At 58.7% G+C, this 17,952-nt stretch overlaps 1 protein-coding gene across 2 annotated transcripts in view; it reads right to left on the reverse strand.

Moving 5' to 3' along the window:
• Positions 1-6,421: 6,421 nt before the first annotated feature.
• Positions 6,422-17,952, reverse strand: part of LOC138843573 (phosphatidylethanolamine-binding protein 4) — a 196,775-nt gene continuing 185,244 nt past the window's right edge. The window contains exons 6-7 of one of the 2 annotated variants that reach the window (XM_070048173.2): positions 16,608-16,721; positions 6,422-6,715 (exon numbers count right to left, since the gene is read on the reverse strand). In XM_070048173.2, coding sequence (XP_069904274.2) covers positions 6,573-6,715; positions 16,608-16,721 — 257 coding nt within the window. In that variant the 3' untranslated portion in view covers positions 6,422-6,572. Of the gene's footprint in view, positions 6,716-16,607; positions 16,722-17,545; positions 17,689-17,952 lie in introns of those variants that run through there. The other variant, XM_089302015.1, reaches the window with a different exon arrangement.

The following is a 17,952-nucleotide window of genomic DNA, read 5'->3' on the forward strand; positions in this document are numbered from 1 at the left end:
ACGGCAATGAGAAGGCTTGGATTCGGTTTGCCTGATTGATAGGACTTGTAAGAGCCTGTGGCAACTCTAGCAAGTAGAGCAGAGTGTGTGCCGTGGGACACCGAAGACAGGCGCGTATCAACGCTAAAAAATAAAAAGAAAGGGGGATCTGTGGGGAGCAATCCGGACTAGACTGAGTTACTGGAATTAAGACTTATTCTATGCATCTGCTCTCCCACAATATGGCGCTGGGAGAGAAGTAAACAGCTTCCGCACAGCTGCCTCCAGTTCAACCAATAAACTGTAGGACTCGCTCCTGATTGGAGGAGAGCAGCGTACTCAGCGTGTGGGCAGCCGAGTTAGGATTGGCGGAGGAGGACTATAAAGGAGGAGAGAGACGGCATGCACCAGGAACATCTAAGGGGAACATCTAGCTGAAGGAACACTTGTGCAGCCCCCGAGAAGAGCCGGCCGGCGGTGTGCCGCTCCCCTGCGGAAGTGGGGAATGTGGCCAGGGGGAACTGCCCTTCCACGGAGGTGGAAGGGATAGTAGCCAACCCGGGAAGAACCAGCAGCAAACCCGGGGAGGGCCGAGCAGACGAAAGAACAGCGCAGGGTCTAGTGTCGTTCCTCCACGAAGACGGGGAGCGACACACCCCATCACCACCATTACCACCACTATCCTGACCACTACTATCACCACCACACCACCACCACAATCACCACCACCATGCTCACTACTGTCGTCACCATCACCACCACTATCTTGACCACTATTGTTGTCACCACCACCATCACCACCACCACCACCACCATCCTCACTACTATCATCCCCATCACCACCACCACTATCACCACCACCACCACCACCATCACCATCACCACCACCATCATTACCACCACCACCGTCACCACTATCCTCACTACTATCGTCCCCATCACCACCACCACCACCACCATCACCATCACCACCAACATCACCACAATCACCACCACCATGCTCACTACTGTCGTCACCATCACCACCACCATCACCACTATCTTGACCACTATTGTCACCACCACCACCACCACTGTCCTGACCACTGCTGTCACCACCACCACCACCATCACCCCATCACCACCATTACCACCACTATCCTGACCACTACTGTCACCACCACACCACCACCACAATCACCACCACCATGCTCACTACTGTCGTCACCATCACCACCACTATCTTGACCACTATTGTTGTCACCACCACCACCACCACCACCATCCTCACTACTATCATCCCCATCACCACCACCACTATCACCACCACCACCACCACCACCACCATCACCACCACCATCATTACCACCACCACCATCACCACTATCCTCACTACTATCGTCCCCATCACCACCACCACCACCATCACCATCACCACCACCATCATTACCACCACCACCATCACCACTATCCTCACTACTATCGTCACCATCACCACCACCATCACCACCACCATCACTACCATCACCACCACCACCATCATCATCCACACTGAGTCTTCCTAAGTAACTTTCCCTCCCTTTCCACCTCTCTTCCTTACCTAAGAGCAGTTACCATACAGGTGTGGAGGGGTGGGGGAGGGGTGCCTCCATGGATCCCAGGATGGGAAACAGATGAGGCTGTGGCGCTGGGCTGGGCCAGGCTATTGACTTCGGTCTCTAGGAACCCTTGGCCCTTCCCACAAATCCCATTCGCTTTGGGATGGCTAGCGCCTTCAGTTCTTCTGAACTTCCAGCTTTCCCTCTGACCCATCCCAGCTGCTGGCTGCATAAACGAGCTGGCCTTTATTTCCTATAGCCTGCTGGCCTCTAACCACTGTTTGTGAGAAGGCTCGTGCTAACACCAGATTCCACCACTGCTCATTATGGCGCTGGGAGCAGGTTCAGTAGGGAATCTGACCTCACCCAGGCAGCAAGAACACACGGTCTGCGTTGTCAGGTTATTGTGACAATCGGAGGAGAGACAGGCCGGAAGGCCTCCGGGGACGCTGTGAAGCCAGTGGGGTTGTGTTCAATGAGATACAGCGCGCTACGTGTGTGGCACGGTGCCTGGTACACAGACAGAGCCCCATACACGGTATATGGGAATGGTGATGAGAGAATAATCGCGTCAGACCTCAAGTATTTTTCTTGGCTACTCCGTTAGCAATCTCAAAGCATTTTTTTTATCTTGTTTCCTCCTGCAGGAGGGAGTGAGAAGCAAAGAGGTGAGAGGCCCAGCAGGCTGTATCGAGGGTGGGTTCCCCCAAGGTCCCACGAGATGTTTCCCCTGTCTGCCACCGTGACCACCACTGTGGCTTCCAGGGGCCTCCTGCCTGGGCCAGCTTTGTTCTTTTCCCACATTTTGGGGCCAGGAGGGGATGTGTGTGTGTGTGTGCGCGCACAAGTAGGGGGTGGTTTCTCTGGCCATTGTGGACTCAAAGCATCCAAAGCTCAAAAAGACACGGGTGAAAGAAAGGCGGGCAGGGGGAGGTGGCGGCGGGGCGGGGGGAGCAAGCCAGCCGATAATTTCCTCGAAGGATAAACATCCGATTTTTTTTCCTCACCCAAAATAAACATGCTGGCCACAAAGAATTAAAAGCAGAAGGGGGGGGATGTGTCTCCGCTTGGGGCGGCTCTAGGAAGCTGACCTTCTGTTTATCCTGGCCTGGGCCCCGACCAGAGCTGCCAATTACACTGGTGGTGCAGGAGCTGGGGGAGAGGTCCCCTCGGAGGCTCCGTCCACCACACCGCAATCGGACTTTTGCCTCTTGTTAGAGCTCCGTGGGGCAGCCTGCCTGGTAGGGCAGGAGGGAGTGTGCGCGTGCGTGTGTGGGGGAGGGGGGTTCAGTAGCTCCCACTTTCTGGGTTTCCTTTTGTCCTGAGTGGCACCAAATGCCTTTCTTTATTTCCTTCTTTTTTTTTTTTTTAAGATTGATTTATTTATATGAAAGGTAGAGTTAGAGAGAGGCAGAGGCAGACGCAGAGAGAGATAGAGGTCTTCCATCTGCTGGTTCACTCTACAAATGACTGTAACAGTCAGAGCTGCGCTGATCTGAAGCCAGGAGCCAGGAGCTTCTTCCAGGTCTCCCATGTGCGTGCAGGGGCCCAAGCACTTGGCTCATCCTCCACTGCTTTCCCAGGCCATAGCAGAGAGCACCAGTCCCTATTTCCTTCTTTTAAAGGAAGATTTACTGGGGTCAGCGCTGTGGCATAGTGGTAAAGCTGCCGTCTGCAGTGCCAGCATCCCATATGGGTGCCGGTTCAAGTCCTGGCTGCTCTACTTCCAATCCGGCTCTCTGCTATGGCCTGGGAAAGCAGTGGAAGATGGCCCAGATGCTTGGGCCCCTGCACCCACATGGGAGACCTGGAAGAAGCTCCTGGCTCTGGATTGGCGCAGCTCTGGACATTGTGGCCATCTGGGGAGTGAACCAGTGGATGGAAGACCTCCCTCTCTCCCTTTCTCCCTCTCTCCCTCTCTCTCTCTCCCTCTCTCCCTCTCTCCCTCTCTCACTCTCTCTGTTTCTGCCTCTCTGTAACTCTGCCTTTACAATAAGTAAATAAATCTTTAAAAAAAGACTTACTTATTTGAAAAGCAGAGTGGCAGAGAGAGAGAGAGAGAGAGAGAGAGAGAGAGAATATCTTCCATTCCCTGGTGCCTACCCCAAATGCTGGGGCTGGCCCTGGCTGAAGCCAGGAGCCCAGAACTCCATCTGGGTCTCCAAACGGGTGGCAGATGCCCAAGCACTTTGGCCTTGATCCACTGCCTTCCCAAGTGCATTAGCGGGAAGCTGCATTGGAAGCTGAGCAGCTGGGCTTTCAACTTGGCTCTGAGATGGGATGCAGGCGGCATCTTAACTCGCTACATGACAATGCTGGCCCCCAGATGCCTTTCCAGGACCCAAACATTTGGTGCCGATCATCTGGACACCCGAACCTATCAATGGGAGGGTGTTGGTGGGAGCGGGGCTGGGGGTGGGGTATCATCCGATTCCCTGGCTATTCACAAATTCTGTCTCCCGTGCCCATTGCATTCTTTCCATCCCCACCACCAAAACTGTTGGAGTGGTTACAAGTCGCTCAGCTGGGCTGGAAGGCTGGCCAGGGCCCCTCTGCCTTCAGCACGTATGGGGCCTGCCCCTAAGAAGGCTATAACCCGGGTCCTGCCGAAGCCTGCTGCTTTCATCCGGGCATCTCAAAGCACCTTGCGTGTGAGTCCCCCAGGTGGCCGCGTCCTAGCTGAGGAGGGGGTGTTGGAGGGAAATTGCGCTGAAGGGGCTGAGTGGAAGCGGGCTCTGAGGACTGGCGTGGGGGGTGGGCTTTGAGAGTGAGACGGGAGGAGCGGCCTCTCCAGGGGTCCTTGGGGGAAAAGCGGGGGCCTCCAGAGGGCGCAGGGGGAAGCGGGGTGCCACAGAGCCCGCAGAGCCCTCCCCTGCAGACCCACACCTGCCCCTCCCGCTGGCTCGACGCTCGGTGATTTCCCGGCGCTCGGTGGACGTGGCTCCGAGGGCTGGCGTGGTCTGGCCTCTTCCTCCTCGCCCAGCTTATTTCATCTTAGCCACATTCCCGGCCTTTCACTTCCTGGGGGAAGGCCGTGCATGCTGGAGCCAGGCACAGCGGCTCCTGTGTGTGTGTGTGTGTGTGTGTGCGTGTACATGTGTGGGTATGTGTATGTGTATATGTGTGGGTATGTGAGTATGTGTATGTGTGTATGTGTGTGAATGTGTGTATATGTGTGTGAATGTGTGTGTATGTGAGTATGTGTATATGTGTGTATGTATGTGTATATATGTGTGTGAATGTGTGTTGTGTGCGTGTATGTGTGTATGAGTGTGCATGTGTATGTGTATGTGCATGTATATGTGTATATGTGTGTATGAATGTGTGTATATGCGTATATGCATGTGTATATATGTACATGCATGTATGTGTGTATGGTTGTGTGCGTGTGTATGTATGTGTATATATCTGTGTGTGTACATGTGTGTATGGGTGTATGCATGTATGTGTACATCAATGCGTGTATGTATGTGTGGGTGGGTGTATGCGTGTGTATGTGTGTGCACGTGAATGTGAATGTGTGTATATGTGTGAATGTGTGTATATGTGTGTGTATGTGTGTATGTGAATGTGTATATATGTATATGTGTATGTGCATATATGTGCATATGTGAATGTGTGTATATGTGCATATGGTGTGTATGTGAATGTGTGTATATGTGTGTGAATATGTGTATATGTGTGAATATGTGTATAAATATGTGTGTATGTGTATATGTGTGTATGTATATGTGTGTATGTATGTATGTGAATGTATGTATATGTATGTACGTGTGTATGTATGTATATGTGTGTATGTATGTATGTGCATGTGTGTATATGTGTGTATGTGAATGTGTATGTATGTGTATGTGTGTATATGTGAATGTGTGTATATGTGTGTATGTGAATGTGTGTATATGTGAATGTATGTATGTATGTATGTATGTGAATGTGTTTTTAGGTGTATGTGTATGTGTGTATGTGTGTATATGTGAATGTGTGTATGTGTGTATGTGTGAATGTTTATGTGTGTATGTGAACGTGTGTATATGTGTATATGTATGTGTACGTGTGTATGTATGTGTGTGTATGTGTGTATGTATGTGTGTGTATGTGTGTATATGTGAATGTGTGTGTATGTGTGTATATGTATGTGAATGTGTGTACATGTGTATGTGTGTATATGTGAATGTGTGTATATGTGTGTATGTGAATGTGTGTATGTGTGTATATGTGTATATGTATGTGTACGTGTGTATGTATGTGTGTATGTATGTATGTGTATGTGTGTATATGTGAATGTGTGTGTATGTGTGTATATGTATGTGAATGTGTGTACATGTGTATGTGTGTATATGTGAATGTGTGTATATGTGTGTATGTGAATGGGTGTATGTGTGTATATGTGTATATGTATGTGAATGTGTGTATATGTATATGTAGGTATATGTATGTGTATGTATGTGTGTGCACGGGGCATCCGGCATGCACTCTGCTCCTGTTACTACTCCTACTATTACCCGTCGCCATCCCCCCCTTTCCAGCCCTGAGGTCCCGAGGCCTTCCCTGAGCCTCAATGTTTCCCTCCATCCGTCCACCCATTGTACCCCCAGACCCAGCCGGGGCCAGGCACGGAGCCGGTGCCAGTGGTCACAAATGGTGTCGAAGGTGGAAGCTGGGGGCGGCCGTAGGATCAAGCAGCTGCCCCCTGGCCCAGCACCCCAGCCCAAGACGGACAGTGCCTGGCTGCAGCTCAGGCCCCGGAGCCCCACCTCCTGCTCCTCCGTGCCCCACCCCCAGCAAAATCCCCAACCCCGGTGCCGATCGGCTTCCTCTGGCTGGCTCTCTGAAAGAGGATGGGAAACAAGACACCAGGGCCTGGATGATTTTCGTTGTTTTTAATCAGGAGGAGAAGGGTTCTGTACCCAGAGGGGCTCCCACAGCCAGGCCGTAGGTGGTAGGCGTGGGCGGCGTGGACTCGCGGCTGTTAGGTGACCCCGGCGGTCTGGCAGGCAGGCAGGCAGGCAGTCCTCTCTAGTTGCGTCTGTCCTTGGCCTTGTTGCTGCCCGGAGCCTGGAACCTGGGCGAATCTTGGTAGTTCTGGGTCATGAACTGGGTGCTTGCTTCCGGTTCATTCAGGTGGTAACGGTTCAGGAAGATGTCCATTTTCCAAGAGGCTGGAAGGACAAACCGACAATGGGGAGGCGGGCGGGCGGTGAGAGGGAAGGCAGGGGCGGGGGGCCCCGGGAGGGTGGCCAGCTCCGGGGCGGTGGAGACGGCACCTGACAAGCTTGGCCACCGGGCCAAGGTGGGCAGTGTGTCTGGCTCGTGGAGGCAGGGGCCCCGGGAAGGGGCCCAGGCTGAGTCCAGGACCCTTTGGGTCTCCCTCCCCGGTGGCCTGTATTTAGCACAGCTCTGCCACCCTGTTCTCATGACAAAGGAAGTGTCCAGGTGGGTGGGCTCCTGTGCCTACGCCCTCCACATGCCCCGCTCCCTGACCCCATGACCAAGGCTCTGAGGATGCCCGCCCACCTGGCCACACCGGCTGCCCAGATGAGATCGGCCCAACGGTCTGTGCTATCCCCTCAACAAGACCCAGATCACCTCCTTCTCCTGGGACAGGTTCCTGGAGGCATGGGGGGAACACCCCCAGGCGTGGGGCCTGGAGAAGCCCACCCAGTACCCAGACTGGAAGGGGCCTCACTAGGGGAAAGACAACGGTTGCACAGAGGGACATGGTCTGGGCCAGGTGTGAGTAGGCTCTGTGAGTAGGCTGGGCAAGGAACACACAGCCCAGCCCTGGGGAGAGGCCCCCGGGGAAGGGGTGAGAGGCATATTCCCACGCTCTTGTTTCTCAAACCCTGGGCCTCAGGCACCCTGGGGCAGGAGGTTGCTAGGAAAAAGCGCAGGGAACCCAGTGGGGTCTGAATGTCAGAATGAACGGTGTGTCGGTGTGACTCTGCCCCACGCGTGGCATGGAGCGTACCTACTTTTCTTAGGGGCGTGCAGAGTTTGGCTTCTGTCCTTTTGCTCTCTGGGTACAGGGAGTGGCTGGGGAGGACCTTGCCCGGGGCCCAGCTGGGCAGGGGTCAGTAGGCTGCGGGCAGTGGAGACCCGTTGTGTCTGATGCCCACAGAGCAGGAGCCCGGAGGCTCCTGGGACTTGCACGCCACTCGCTCCCCGACCCGTGCTCCTCCCGTCAGCACCCATCACCCCTTTCACGACAGGGCAGAATGCCAGGTCACTGATGCCTCCTCTCCACTTACCCTCCCCCTGGAGGGCTGCAGGCATTTCAAGGAGGGGACAGTTTTCCATCCCCAAACCAAAACGACAATAGCAACAAGGCAAGCGCTAAAAGTAATAGTAACAGCAGTGGCAATGACGCACCCACTTAGGGCTTCCTGTGTGTCAGGAGCTCTACACCAACGCCCTCACTCCGCGCTACCGGGAGAACCCTGCCACTCTCCAGGTCACGGCGGGGCTGATGGAGGCCCAGCACGGGGCACCGGGGTCAGGGAGCTTCTCAAGGGGCGGAGGGGGGGGCGGTGATGGCCCCCTGGGGTTCCTTCGGATCCCACCGGACTTAGCGGCTGTGCACTGACTGCCAAGGGCCGGGGTCGCCTGAGGGTCCAATCAGAGGCCAGGGACCCCAGGGACCCTGGCTGGCTGGGGTCTCACCCCTTGCCCGGGGTGGGGTAGCATGCTTGTGTGTGTGTGTGTGTGTGTGTGTGTTCGTGGGCGAGCTGGCGTGTGGCAGGCACGAGGGCACGGGGCCTTCCTCGCTGGGTGGGAAGGAGGGAATTGAAACCCACCACGAGATCAGGGCAGGCCGGCGGGGAGAAATCCCCTGCGCCTGACAGAGCCCAGCTCCCCTCTGCAGCACAGCGGGGAGGAACAGGAGCTGAGTGCCCCGGGGGCCGTGGGCTCCCTCCCGGCCCTGCTGCCGAGGTCTCTGCGGTTCTGGGGCTCCTGAGACCCAGGGCTGCGGCTGCCAAGCCTTCCGCCTCCTCCCTGGCTTGGCTGCGACTCCTTACACTCCCCCCCCTGCCTCTGCCCTGTCCCCTCTCCACCCCCACCCCCACCCCCGGCCCCCGGACTGCTTCCTGCCACAGAGGCAAGAGGAACTGACCCTGAGCAAGTTCTAGAAGGAAGAGGGTGAGTCAGGCCCTCGGGGGTGTGTGGGGTGAGATGGGAGCTGTGGCTTCTGTGGTCACCGCAGGGAGGAAAGCCCCTTCCTGCATGGCACTGCTCTGGCCTGGACTGCAGGACACGCAGGAAGAGGGTGGTGTTGCCGCGTGTGGCCCCGGCCACCGCACTGCTTCCCTGGACCCACGCAGGCTGGGGCTGGGCAGGGCCCCAGCAGGAGGAGGAGGCTGGCTGAGCCCGTCTCCTACGCCGCCCAGTGGCTGGGCTGCTCAGAGCGGGGTGCTGGGATGGGCCGCTCCCTGCACAACCCTAGGGGGCGCTGTCCCCGTCCCGCGGAGCCAGGGGCAGCGGCAGTCGCCTCACTCCCGTTCAGGGCTAGGATGTTTGGGAATGGCCTTGACAGGGCCGCTCTCTGCTCCTAGCTTCCTGTCTGGAGGCTGAGGACAACTGGACAGGCCCCTCAGGCATGCAGGGCTCCGCAGGCCTCCCAGAGGTGACAAAGGGATGCTCCCTCCAGTCTAGTCCTGCCGACCCCCTCGCAGGGGCCTGGGGACTCAGGGAGGAGGTGCTCTGCTAGAATACGCCTTGCTGGGGGAGTCGCAGACTCGGGGGGCGGGGGCCCTTTTAACCCCTCCTGGGCCTCTGTCAGGTCTGTGTGTTGTGGGGAGCCCAGGCCCTTGTCTGCTCTCACTCCTGCCCTCTGCGAGTTTCCAATACAATACAGTTGACAGTGTGCTAACAACCAGTGAGGCCTTGGAAGGGAGCCTTTGGCCAGCAGTGGGAACCTTGCTCTTTTTAAAGATTTATTTGAAAGGCAGAGCGACATACATCTATCTATTATCTATCTATCTATTATCTATCTATCTATCTATCTATCTATCTATCTATCTATCTATCGCTTCCATCTGCTGGTTCACTTCCCAGATGGCCACAACAGCCAGGAGCCTGAAGCTCCATCTGGGTCTCCCATGTGGGTGGCAGGGGCCCAAGCACTTGGGTCATCTTCCACTGCCTTCCCGCTAGCAGGATGCTGGCCTGGAAGTGGAACAGCCAGGACAAGTAGCAGTGCCCATAGGCGTCACCGGCCCCGAGGGGCAGTCTCTGTGGGGACCCTGGGCACCCAGCTCTGAGCCGCCCCATCCCCCCAGGCAGGGAACCTGCGCCTGACCCAGCTGCCTGAGCTATGCTCTTCTCCGGTCTTGCTCTCTTCTCTGCCGCGGCAGCTTCTTGTTAGGGGACAGTGGCCCTGGAGGGGAAAAAAAAAAAACACAAAAATTCCAGGGCGACCTAATAGCGGGCGGCACAGCGCGGCTCGGCTGTAATTTGTCTGGTGCGTCCGGGCCGGTGGCAGTGATAGAAGCGCTGATGCTTTCTGCTGAGATTAATGATGTCGTGGCGGTGGTGGGCGGGAGGGCCGAGCCTTTCATTTTTTGTGCCTTAAATGATATCCAGAGACTTCCACTCAGGAGCTCAACGGTCCTCTTCCCATCGCGTCCAATTACTTGTGGGGAATACTTGCTGACGGGCTGATGCTGCTGGCTCCAGAAACTCCGGGGCCGGACGGGACCGCCTCGACGCTGGCAGGGGTGCAGGGGGCACCCCTGTGTCCTACAGAGATCCGGAGAGCAGACTTCAGGCCTGACCACCGGGGACGCCTTCCTCCACCACGGCGGCAGGGAAGGGGCGAGACGAGCGGCGGCTCCCAGCTGCCAGTCTAGCTCCCACTTCGCCGCCCTTGTCTCTGTAGTCGTGGCCATGCCTGGCTGGAGTTGGCCTAGGGCAGCCGGGGTGTAACTGTGCCTTGTCTGTCTCACCCTGGGGGCTCAGAAGTCTGCAGGCCTGGGTTCCCGGGAGAGCTGGTGACAGGTGCACACAGGCCAAGTGTGTGTGTCGGGGGGTTCTCTGTGCCTTCTCCCTCGTCGTCTGCCTGACCTTTGGGTGGTGGGATGCTTGGCTTCATTCCAGGCAGTTCCTGGCCTGGGCACCGGAGAGCGGCCCCCAGACCCCCCAGTTCTCCTGCTCTGCCAGGTGGGTGGGCCCTTCGAGGCAGCAGAGAGCGGCCTGCCACAAGCCCACACGGGGATCAGAGGCTGGGCCCTGGGGGATTCGAGCCTGGGCCAGGTGAACCACCATGGGAGGTCACGGTGGGGAGGGCACGGGGAAGCTGTGTGTTTGTGTGTGTCTGTGTGTGCGCTGGTGGGAGGGGCCCCTTCCTTCCACGGGGCGCTGTCCCAGCCCTGCGGGCTTTCCCCCAGTCCCTCCAGGCCTGGTCCCTGTGTCAGTGCCTCCTATTTGCCAGTGCTGCTTGGGGCTCTGCTGCTTTCATGCCCTTGGCTCCACCACAGGCCAGACTCAACCCCACTGGGTGGCACGTCCCTGCCCGTCCCTCCTCTCTGGCCCCTGTGGGTGGGTGGTCCCATCCGGAGTTGCTGATGTCAGGTGCTTGTGGCGTGGCTATGGCTGCCTGGGCCAGGGGACCCTGTCCCGACTGTTATCTGGTGGGATAAAAGGCAGATTTCCTCCCTTGTAGGCAAGAAGGACACAGGTCCGGCCTCTGTGTGAGGTGGCCAAGGCGTGGTGTGGCACAGACCACAGCTCCCCGGGAGTTTCGCTTCAGCCACGGCCTTCACCAGGGAGGGGGCTTCTTCCGGCAGTGTGTCTGTCTCACACCGCATCTCAGAGTCTGCAGGCCTGGGTCGCTGGGAGAAGGAATGCGGGAGAGCTGGTGACAGGTGCACAGAGCCCTGCCCGGAAGTCAGGAGGAAGTGACTTCCCCTGGTCAGCTGGGCCTCGTGGTTCCTTCATTCGCTCCGTGGGGATGAAGGTAGAGGGGCTGGTGGGGAGGTGGTGCTGCCCGCCTGGGGTTGGGACACAGTGGATGTGGAAGGGGCGACTCCCAGAGGTGGCTGCCTCTCAGGTGTCGGAGGCAGCTGACGTGTGTTCGTGGGCGTGGGGGTGTGAGAACGTGCAGCCTGTGTGTGTGTGTGTGTGTGTGTGTGAATTAGTAATATGCAGGAGATGACAGTGCCCGTGATGCTGTGCTGAAGGGGTGAGTTGCTAGGGACAGTGACAGGGCCGCGGAGAGAGGGGCAGGGAGCCGGGACTAGCGCTCAGCAGGGGGCAGGCAGGGGCAGGGTGGCTCTGGCCCTGTGTGACGGGGCTGTTCTGTCCCTATGTGTCCCTTCTCAGGCCATCCCTCTCCGTAGCATTATGTTGGCTCCTGAATCTACAAGCCCATCTCTGGATGCCCAACCCTGGGGGCAGCTGGGAGAAACCGGGCAGCCAGCTGGGGGCTTTGGGGGCGGGAGGCGGGAGGGTGAGGATGGGGCTGTGAGATGGGCAGTTCACCTGGAAGGAGGTCACCGCCCAGCGCATCCCAGGCCTGACGCAAGGTCATGGTCGGCTCTAAATCCGGAAATGCAAAGCGTGGCTTTTGGGACAGACAGCAGGGAAACGGGGCCAGCCCTGGCCAGAGGCGGCAGCTCAGGGTCTGCTCTGCTGGCTTCCGAGGTCGCCCCTGCTCCTGCCGCTCTGCCTGGGCTCTTTGTGTTCCCAAGTGTGTGTGTGTGTGTGTGTGTGTGTGTGTGCGCTCCAGCTCTGCAGGGTGTTTCCAGGAGTACAGAGCGCACAGCTCCCCTGCTCCAGCGCTCAGCGCTCAGCACCCGCCCTGCACCTGCTGCGCATGGTGGGGGTGGGGGTGGGGAATGCAGAGGGCATTGGCGAGTTCTGCCCAGTGTGGCGGGGAGATGGCCCGGAGTGGAAGGAGCCAGGGGAGGCGAGAGGGGTTGGGCAGCCCGTAAACCAGAAGCAGGGCAGCTCTGAGCACCCCCCCGACCCAGGCCTGTCCGTGGGTCTGGCACCCTGGTGGGAAGCCTGCTGGGGCGCCTGCACCAGCACTCTCTGGGCTTGGTGCACAGGGCCAGCCTCCCTGGCTGTTCTGCATTTGTCCAGAAGTCAGAGGACGGGAGAGCGCAGGGGTCGGGAGCCCGTCCGTGTGGGCTCACTCGATTGCAGACTGGCTGGTCCGATGCCTTGTCTCGCGGAGATAGAAGTCCAAGTCCAGACACGGGGTGGGAGTTTGTCCACGGCCACACAAAAACGAGACTCAGGCCGTCAAGATCTCATTGGCTGGGGCTGGCATGGTGGCACAGGGGGCTAAGCTGCTCTTTGCAACACTGACCTCCCACATGGGAGTCCTGAGTCCGGCCCGGCTGCTCCACTTCCCAGCCAGCTCCCTGCTAATGCACCTGGGAAAGCAGCGGAAGATGGCACAAGTGCTTGGGCCCCTGCCACCTGTGTGGGAGACCAGGATGGAGTTCCTGGCTCTGGCTTGGCTTGGCCCAGACCCAGCTGTTGTGGCCATTTGGGGAGTGAAACAGCGCATGGAAGAGTCTCTCTCTCTGTCACCCCACCTTTCAAATCCGTCTTCACACATGTACACTCTCCCAAGCCACGGTTGGGAGAGGAATTCCAGGGAGGGGTTGCCCCCTCAGTTCAGAACAGTGTCACCCCGTCTCCCTCCATACGCTCCTGCAGGTGCCCCCGGGATAATCCCCAGCTCTCTCTCTCTCTCTCTCTCTCTCTCTTTTTGACAGGCAGAGTGGACAGTGAGAGAGAGAGAGAGAAAGGTCTTCCTTTTGCCGTTGGTTCACCCTCCAATGGCCGCCGCGGCCGGCGCACCACGCTGATCCGATGGCAGGAGCCAGGTACTTCTCCTGGTCTCCCATGGGGTGCAGGGCCCAAGTACTTGGGCCATCCTCCACTGCACTCCCGGGCCACAGCAGAGAGCTGGCCTGGAAGAGGGGCAACCGGGACAGAATCCGGCGCCCCGACCGGGACTAGAACCCTGTGTGCCGGCGCCGCAAGGCGGAGGATTAGCCTAGTGAGCCGCGGCGCCGGCCCCCAGCTCTCTTGTGCTCAGCCTGTTGGAGGGAAGGGGCCTGCATGGGGCAGGGTTCAGGTGAGGGTCTTCCCTGGCTGTCCGTTCCTCCCCGGCACGGGGGCTGGCTGCATGCGCCCTCTCTCACAGCTCCTTCCCACAGAGGGAAAACCAGACTACGGCAAGTCTTGGGGCCTGTGATCGTTGGCAGGTCCCCGTGTGGTATCACCTGAGCGTTGGTGCAACCTGGGAGTCCCCGGGCACCATCCGAGTGCTGCAGGGAGCGCCAGCCCATTGTGCAAGGAAGGCCTCCTGCTTCTGCAGCTGCTCTGGGTTCCTCCTGCCAGGCTGGGCCCCCACCACCTTCCATCTCGGCGCCCCTGTTCCCCCCTTGTCCTGTCACTCTGGGGTCTCTAAAGACTGTCATGTGTTACTCCAGCAGTGAGCAATCTCTCCTGGCTCCCTATGGTCCACTCACCAAAGCCACGCCTCTTTCAGGCGTTCTAGAACCTCCTCCTTCCCTCCCTATTTTCTCACTTAAAAAATCTGGAGGCAGCTTTGTGGTGTAGTGGGTTAAGGCACTGCCTGTGAGGCTGGCATCCCATATGAGCACGGGTTCCCGTCCTGGCTACTCTGCTTCCAATTCGGCTCCCTGCTACTGTGCCTGGGAAAGCAGCGGAAGACGGCCCAAGTGCTTGGGCCCCTGCCATCCATGTGGGAGACCTGGATGGAGTTCCAGGCTCTGGGCTTCAATCCCGGTGCAGTCCCAGCCATTGTGGTTGTCTGGGGAGTGGACCAGCAGATGGAAGATCTCTCTCCCTCTCTCTCCCTCCCTTCTTCTCTCTCTGTAACTCTGCCTTTCAAATAAAGTAATTTAAAAGAGAAAAAAGAAAACCCTTTGCACCTACAGTTTCCCTACCCTTTTTATCCAGGGCCCAGCCCCCAGCCCATTTTCTTCCTATGGAACCCACCAAGATTGGTCCATCATGTAGGGAGACCTCTTGTTTTCCTGGTGAGGAAAATGAGGCAGAGAGAGGGGGGAGAGGAGGGGAGAGAGAGAGAGAGAGAGAGAGAGAGGGAGAGAGAGAGGCTCACTGATCTGCCCTAAAGTCAAATCCCTAGCTCCCGAAAGGGGGGTCTTCTGCCCCAAGTCCGCAGCATGAGGGCCAGATCTGCTCACGTGCACAAACACACCATTACATATTTAATCACAAGCTGCCCCGCATGGCAATTTCATTGCTTCCAAAGCCAACAACGGTACGCTCCTGGAAGGCAGGGAACATTCCCTATGCCCTGGGATCCTGTCCTCTCCACGCCCCCCTAGCACAGGGCTAGGCACATGGCAGGCCTGGCCTTTGGCTGGAGCTCACCTCTGGGAGGGTGATTTCCTGGGCGCCAACAGGACGGCACAGACGCCAGCCGGGTTCTGGCCAGACGCGATCCAGGTTCTGGGTTTTGCACAGACACCCAAGGCGGGTGGTTTGCAGTGGGGCAGGGGACAAGGAACCCCAGTGTTGGCAAAGATGCAAAGGGAGTTGTGATGGATTCCAGACTCTAGAGTCTTCCAGCTCCTGTGCCTTGGCTCCGTGTCCCAGGAGGGCACTCGGGCCCGCGTTGCCTGGAAGCAGGCTGTGGGCAGGCCTCAGGAGCCGCGGCAGCACACAGAGAGGGGAGTGTCTTGGGGGTATACGGCTTCCTCTGCTCCCTTGCCCCCTTCGCTGCCTCTCCCAATGCTCCCCCTACTCTCCTCCTGCCCCAGAAAGCACTGGTGCCCTGACTGCTCATTCTCCTACCCGGGACCTTGGTGTTGTGACCCTGAGGTCCAGCTGAGGACCCAGAGGCACTGCCCGGTCCCATGAGGCTCTCACAGGTTTGGACGTTGTAGGCTGGGCAGTGAGTGCCCGGGCCTGACATTCTTGGTGAGATGGGCACCAGAGCACTGGGTGAGTTCCGCCTGGCCTGGGCACAGTACCTTTTTTTTTTTTTTTGCTTCTTTCTCTCGTTGTTTCCAGACTTAGAAGCATGCCCTTGGCAGAGCTGTTTAAGGAGACTGGCAGATTGGCAAGGGCCTGATGGCACCTGGGGAGGGTTCACGGGTGGAAAGGTTGCACCAACTCGGCTCTCAGGGCGGCTGGAGCCCTCCGTGATTGGTGGCCCTTGCTCGGCACACATCTGCAGGCCTCCACTGCCCAGCCAGTGCCGTTCTGGGGCCTCGGGCCCTGGAGTCGTAACCCTTCCTGTGCCAGCTTCCCAGTGGTTGGAGCTGTGCGGGGTCACTGGGCGAGAGCAGCTGGCTGGTGGCCCCCGCCCTCCCACTCACCTTCCCAGCAGCCTGGGGGATGTACCCTTTCCCTTCCCTGCAACCGGGAGGTGACGGAGTGCATGGGGCTTACTTTACTTCCCGTTTTCCTGAAAGAGATCTGAGTCTCTGAGAGTGGCGGTGGGGACGTGGCCCCCACCAGGGGGTCACCAGTGGTGGGCTGCCGTGGCCACGTGGCCCAGGGGGCAGGAGGAGCAAGGCCTGGCAGGCTGCACGAGCCATCGGGAGGCTCCAGGGTGTGGGTCCCGTCCAGAGAACGGAGGAGGAGGTGGAGGGCAGCTCGGGGGAGCTGGTGGCGGGGTGTGGCTGGGGATGCCTTTGCCCCAGCACCGAGATAGCCCGGGAGCAATTAGGGACCAATGAAGACAGACTGGCACGGTGGCATTCCAAGGCCCTCTGGCTCAGATTGGCCTCAATTACAGGTGCAATTAACCTGCTGGGGTGTTGTGGGGTAGCTGCCCGCACATGCCGGGCGAGGTTTCGGGGGTGCTTGCCTCCCCGGCTCCAGGTGCTCCCTTTGGGACCGACCTACCCAGCTAAATGCTGCTGTCTTGGTCCGTAGGGCTTGCTCCTGGGAGCGGGGCAGGGGCAGACCCCACAGAAGCCAACGTCTCCTTCAGCCTGCTCGTTCTGGTTCACCCGAGGCCAGGCTGCCAGGCCGACGTCCTCGCCAACGTGGGGGGACTGCAGGGCTGCCCCCAGAACTCACCTGGGGAGCTCTTACCTCGAGTTTTGTTTTCTTTAGGAAGGAGAGAGATGGCCCTTCCTTCCTGGAGGTAGACGAAGAACTGGTACCGATGGAAGCCACTGTGCACCGGCGGGGAGGGAGGCTGGTAGGCTGTGAGCAGGGGCAGAAGAGAGCTGGGTGCACCGCTCCCGCGCCCCCCCCCATGCTCCCCGCTGACTTCCCTGCAGTCCCCCAGTGGGGCCCCACCCATCACAGGCCACCCGGATGTGCCTTTGGCAGGCTCTCAACCGCAGTATCTCCCTTTAGGAAGCACATTTTTGGGGGCTTTGGGGGCGGCGGAGGAGGTGGTGCGGGAGGAAGCCCTTGGGGCTGGCGTGCAGGCCCTGGGCGCCCGTGTAGCTCCCAGGCCTTCCTCCCATCTCTGCTTTTGTCTCCTGCCCGCAGAGAAACCCATCTCCCTCCGTGGAGTGCGTCTGCCAGTGGATTTCTATTTATTTATTTATTTATTTATTTTAGCATTTCCTTATGAAGTCCAAGAAGCCAGATTTCTTGGCTTGGCCCTGGAGGATCTGGAAGTGGTTACGGGGGTGGGTGGGACGGGGTTCAAAGGTTTGATCATGGGAGCCGGAGGAGCTGGGCGTTCGGGGCACTGGGGAAGAGGCCTGTCTTCCTCCTCCTCACTTTCCCTGGGTGAGGCTGGGGAACGGTGGGGGGCAGGGGGCAGCTCTCACTCATCCCACCTCCAGGCACGTACAGGGAGAGGGGGATTTGCCAGCCCAGACCGAAGCCAGGCTTCCTCCTAAGGTCGCTTTGCCCCTTCCCACTGCTCTTCCCCGCTTCTCCATGGCCCTTCCTGGGGAGTGGTGGGGCAGCACCTCCCTCCTTTGCTCTCTTGCTCACAAGGGCGCCTGCAGCCAGGGGAATTCCTGCCTATTCATCCTTCCCCAGGGTTGGGGCCTGCAGATGTGTGTGAGTGTGTGCGCGCGAGCTCACAGTGGGAACAGAGCCGGCTGTGCTGGGAGCCTTGTGCGTCGCCGTGGTTCTGGGTGCAGCCTCGGGCGAGGTGTGTGCCACGGCCCGGGTGCCAGGGCTACCAGGCGCGTTGGAGGCCCTGTCACTGGGGAGAAAGACGTCCGAGCCTGGGGTGGGAAGCCGCGGCGTGCGGAGGGCTGGTGTGGCGGGCCCGCTGAGGGCCAGAGAGGGGTGACCAGGGCAAGTCCGGGGGTGGGGGACACGTCTGGAGTCAGAGCTCACTGGCTGGCTGCAGTGGGGGTTTATTCCCAGGGGAGATGGAGACTGCGCCCCCTCCTGCCTCTGGCCCAGGCTACACGCATTCTCCACATCTCAGTGGGGAAATGGGGACTCTGGGCGTTAAGCCACG

Source organism: Oryctolagus cuniculus, chromosome 8 (genome assembly GCF_051225735.1).
Source record: "Oryctolagus cuniculus isolate XC-2025 breed Fujian yellow rabbit chromosome 8, ASM5122573v1, whole genome shotgun sequence".
In the NCBI taxonomy this organism is placed as follows: domain Eukaryota; kingdom Metazoa; phylum Chordata; class Mammalia; order Lagomorpha; family Leporidae; genus Oryctolagus; species Oryctolagus cuniculus.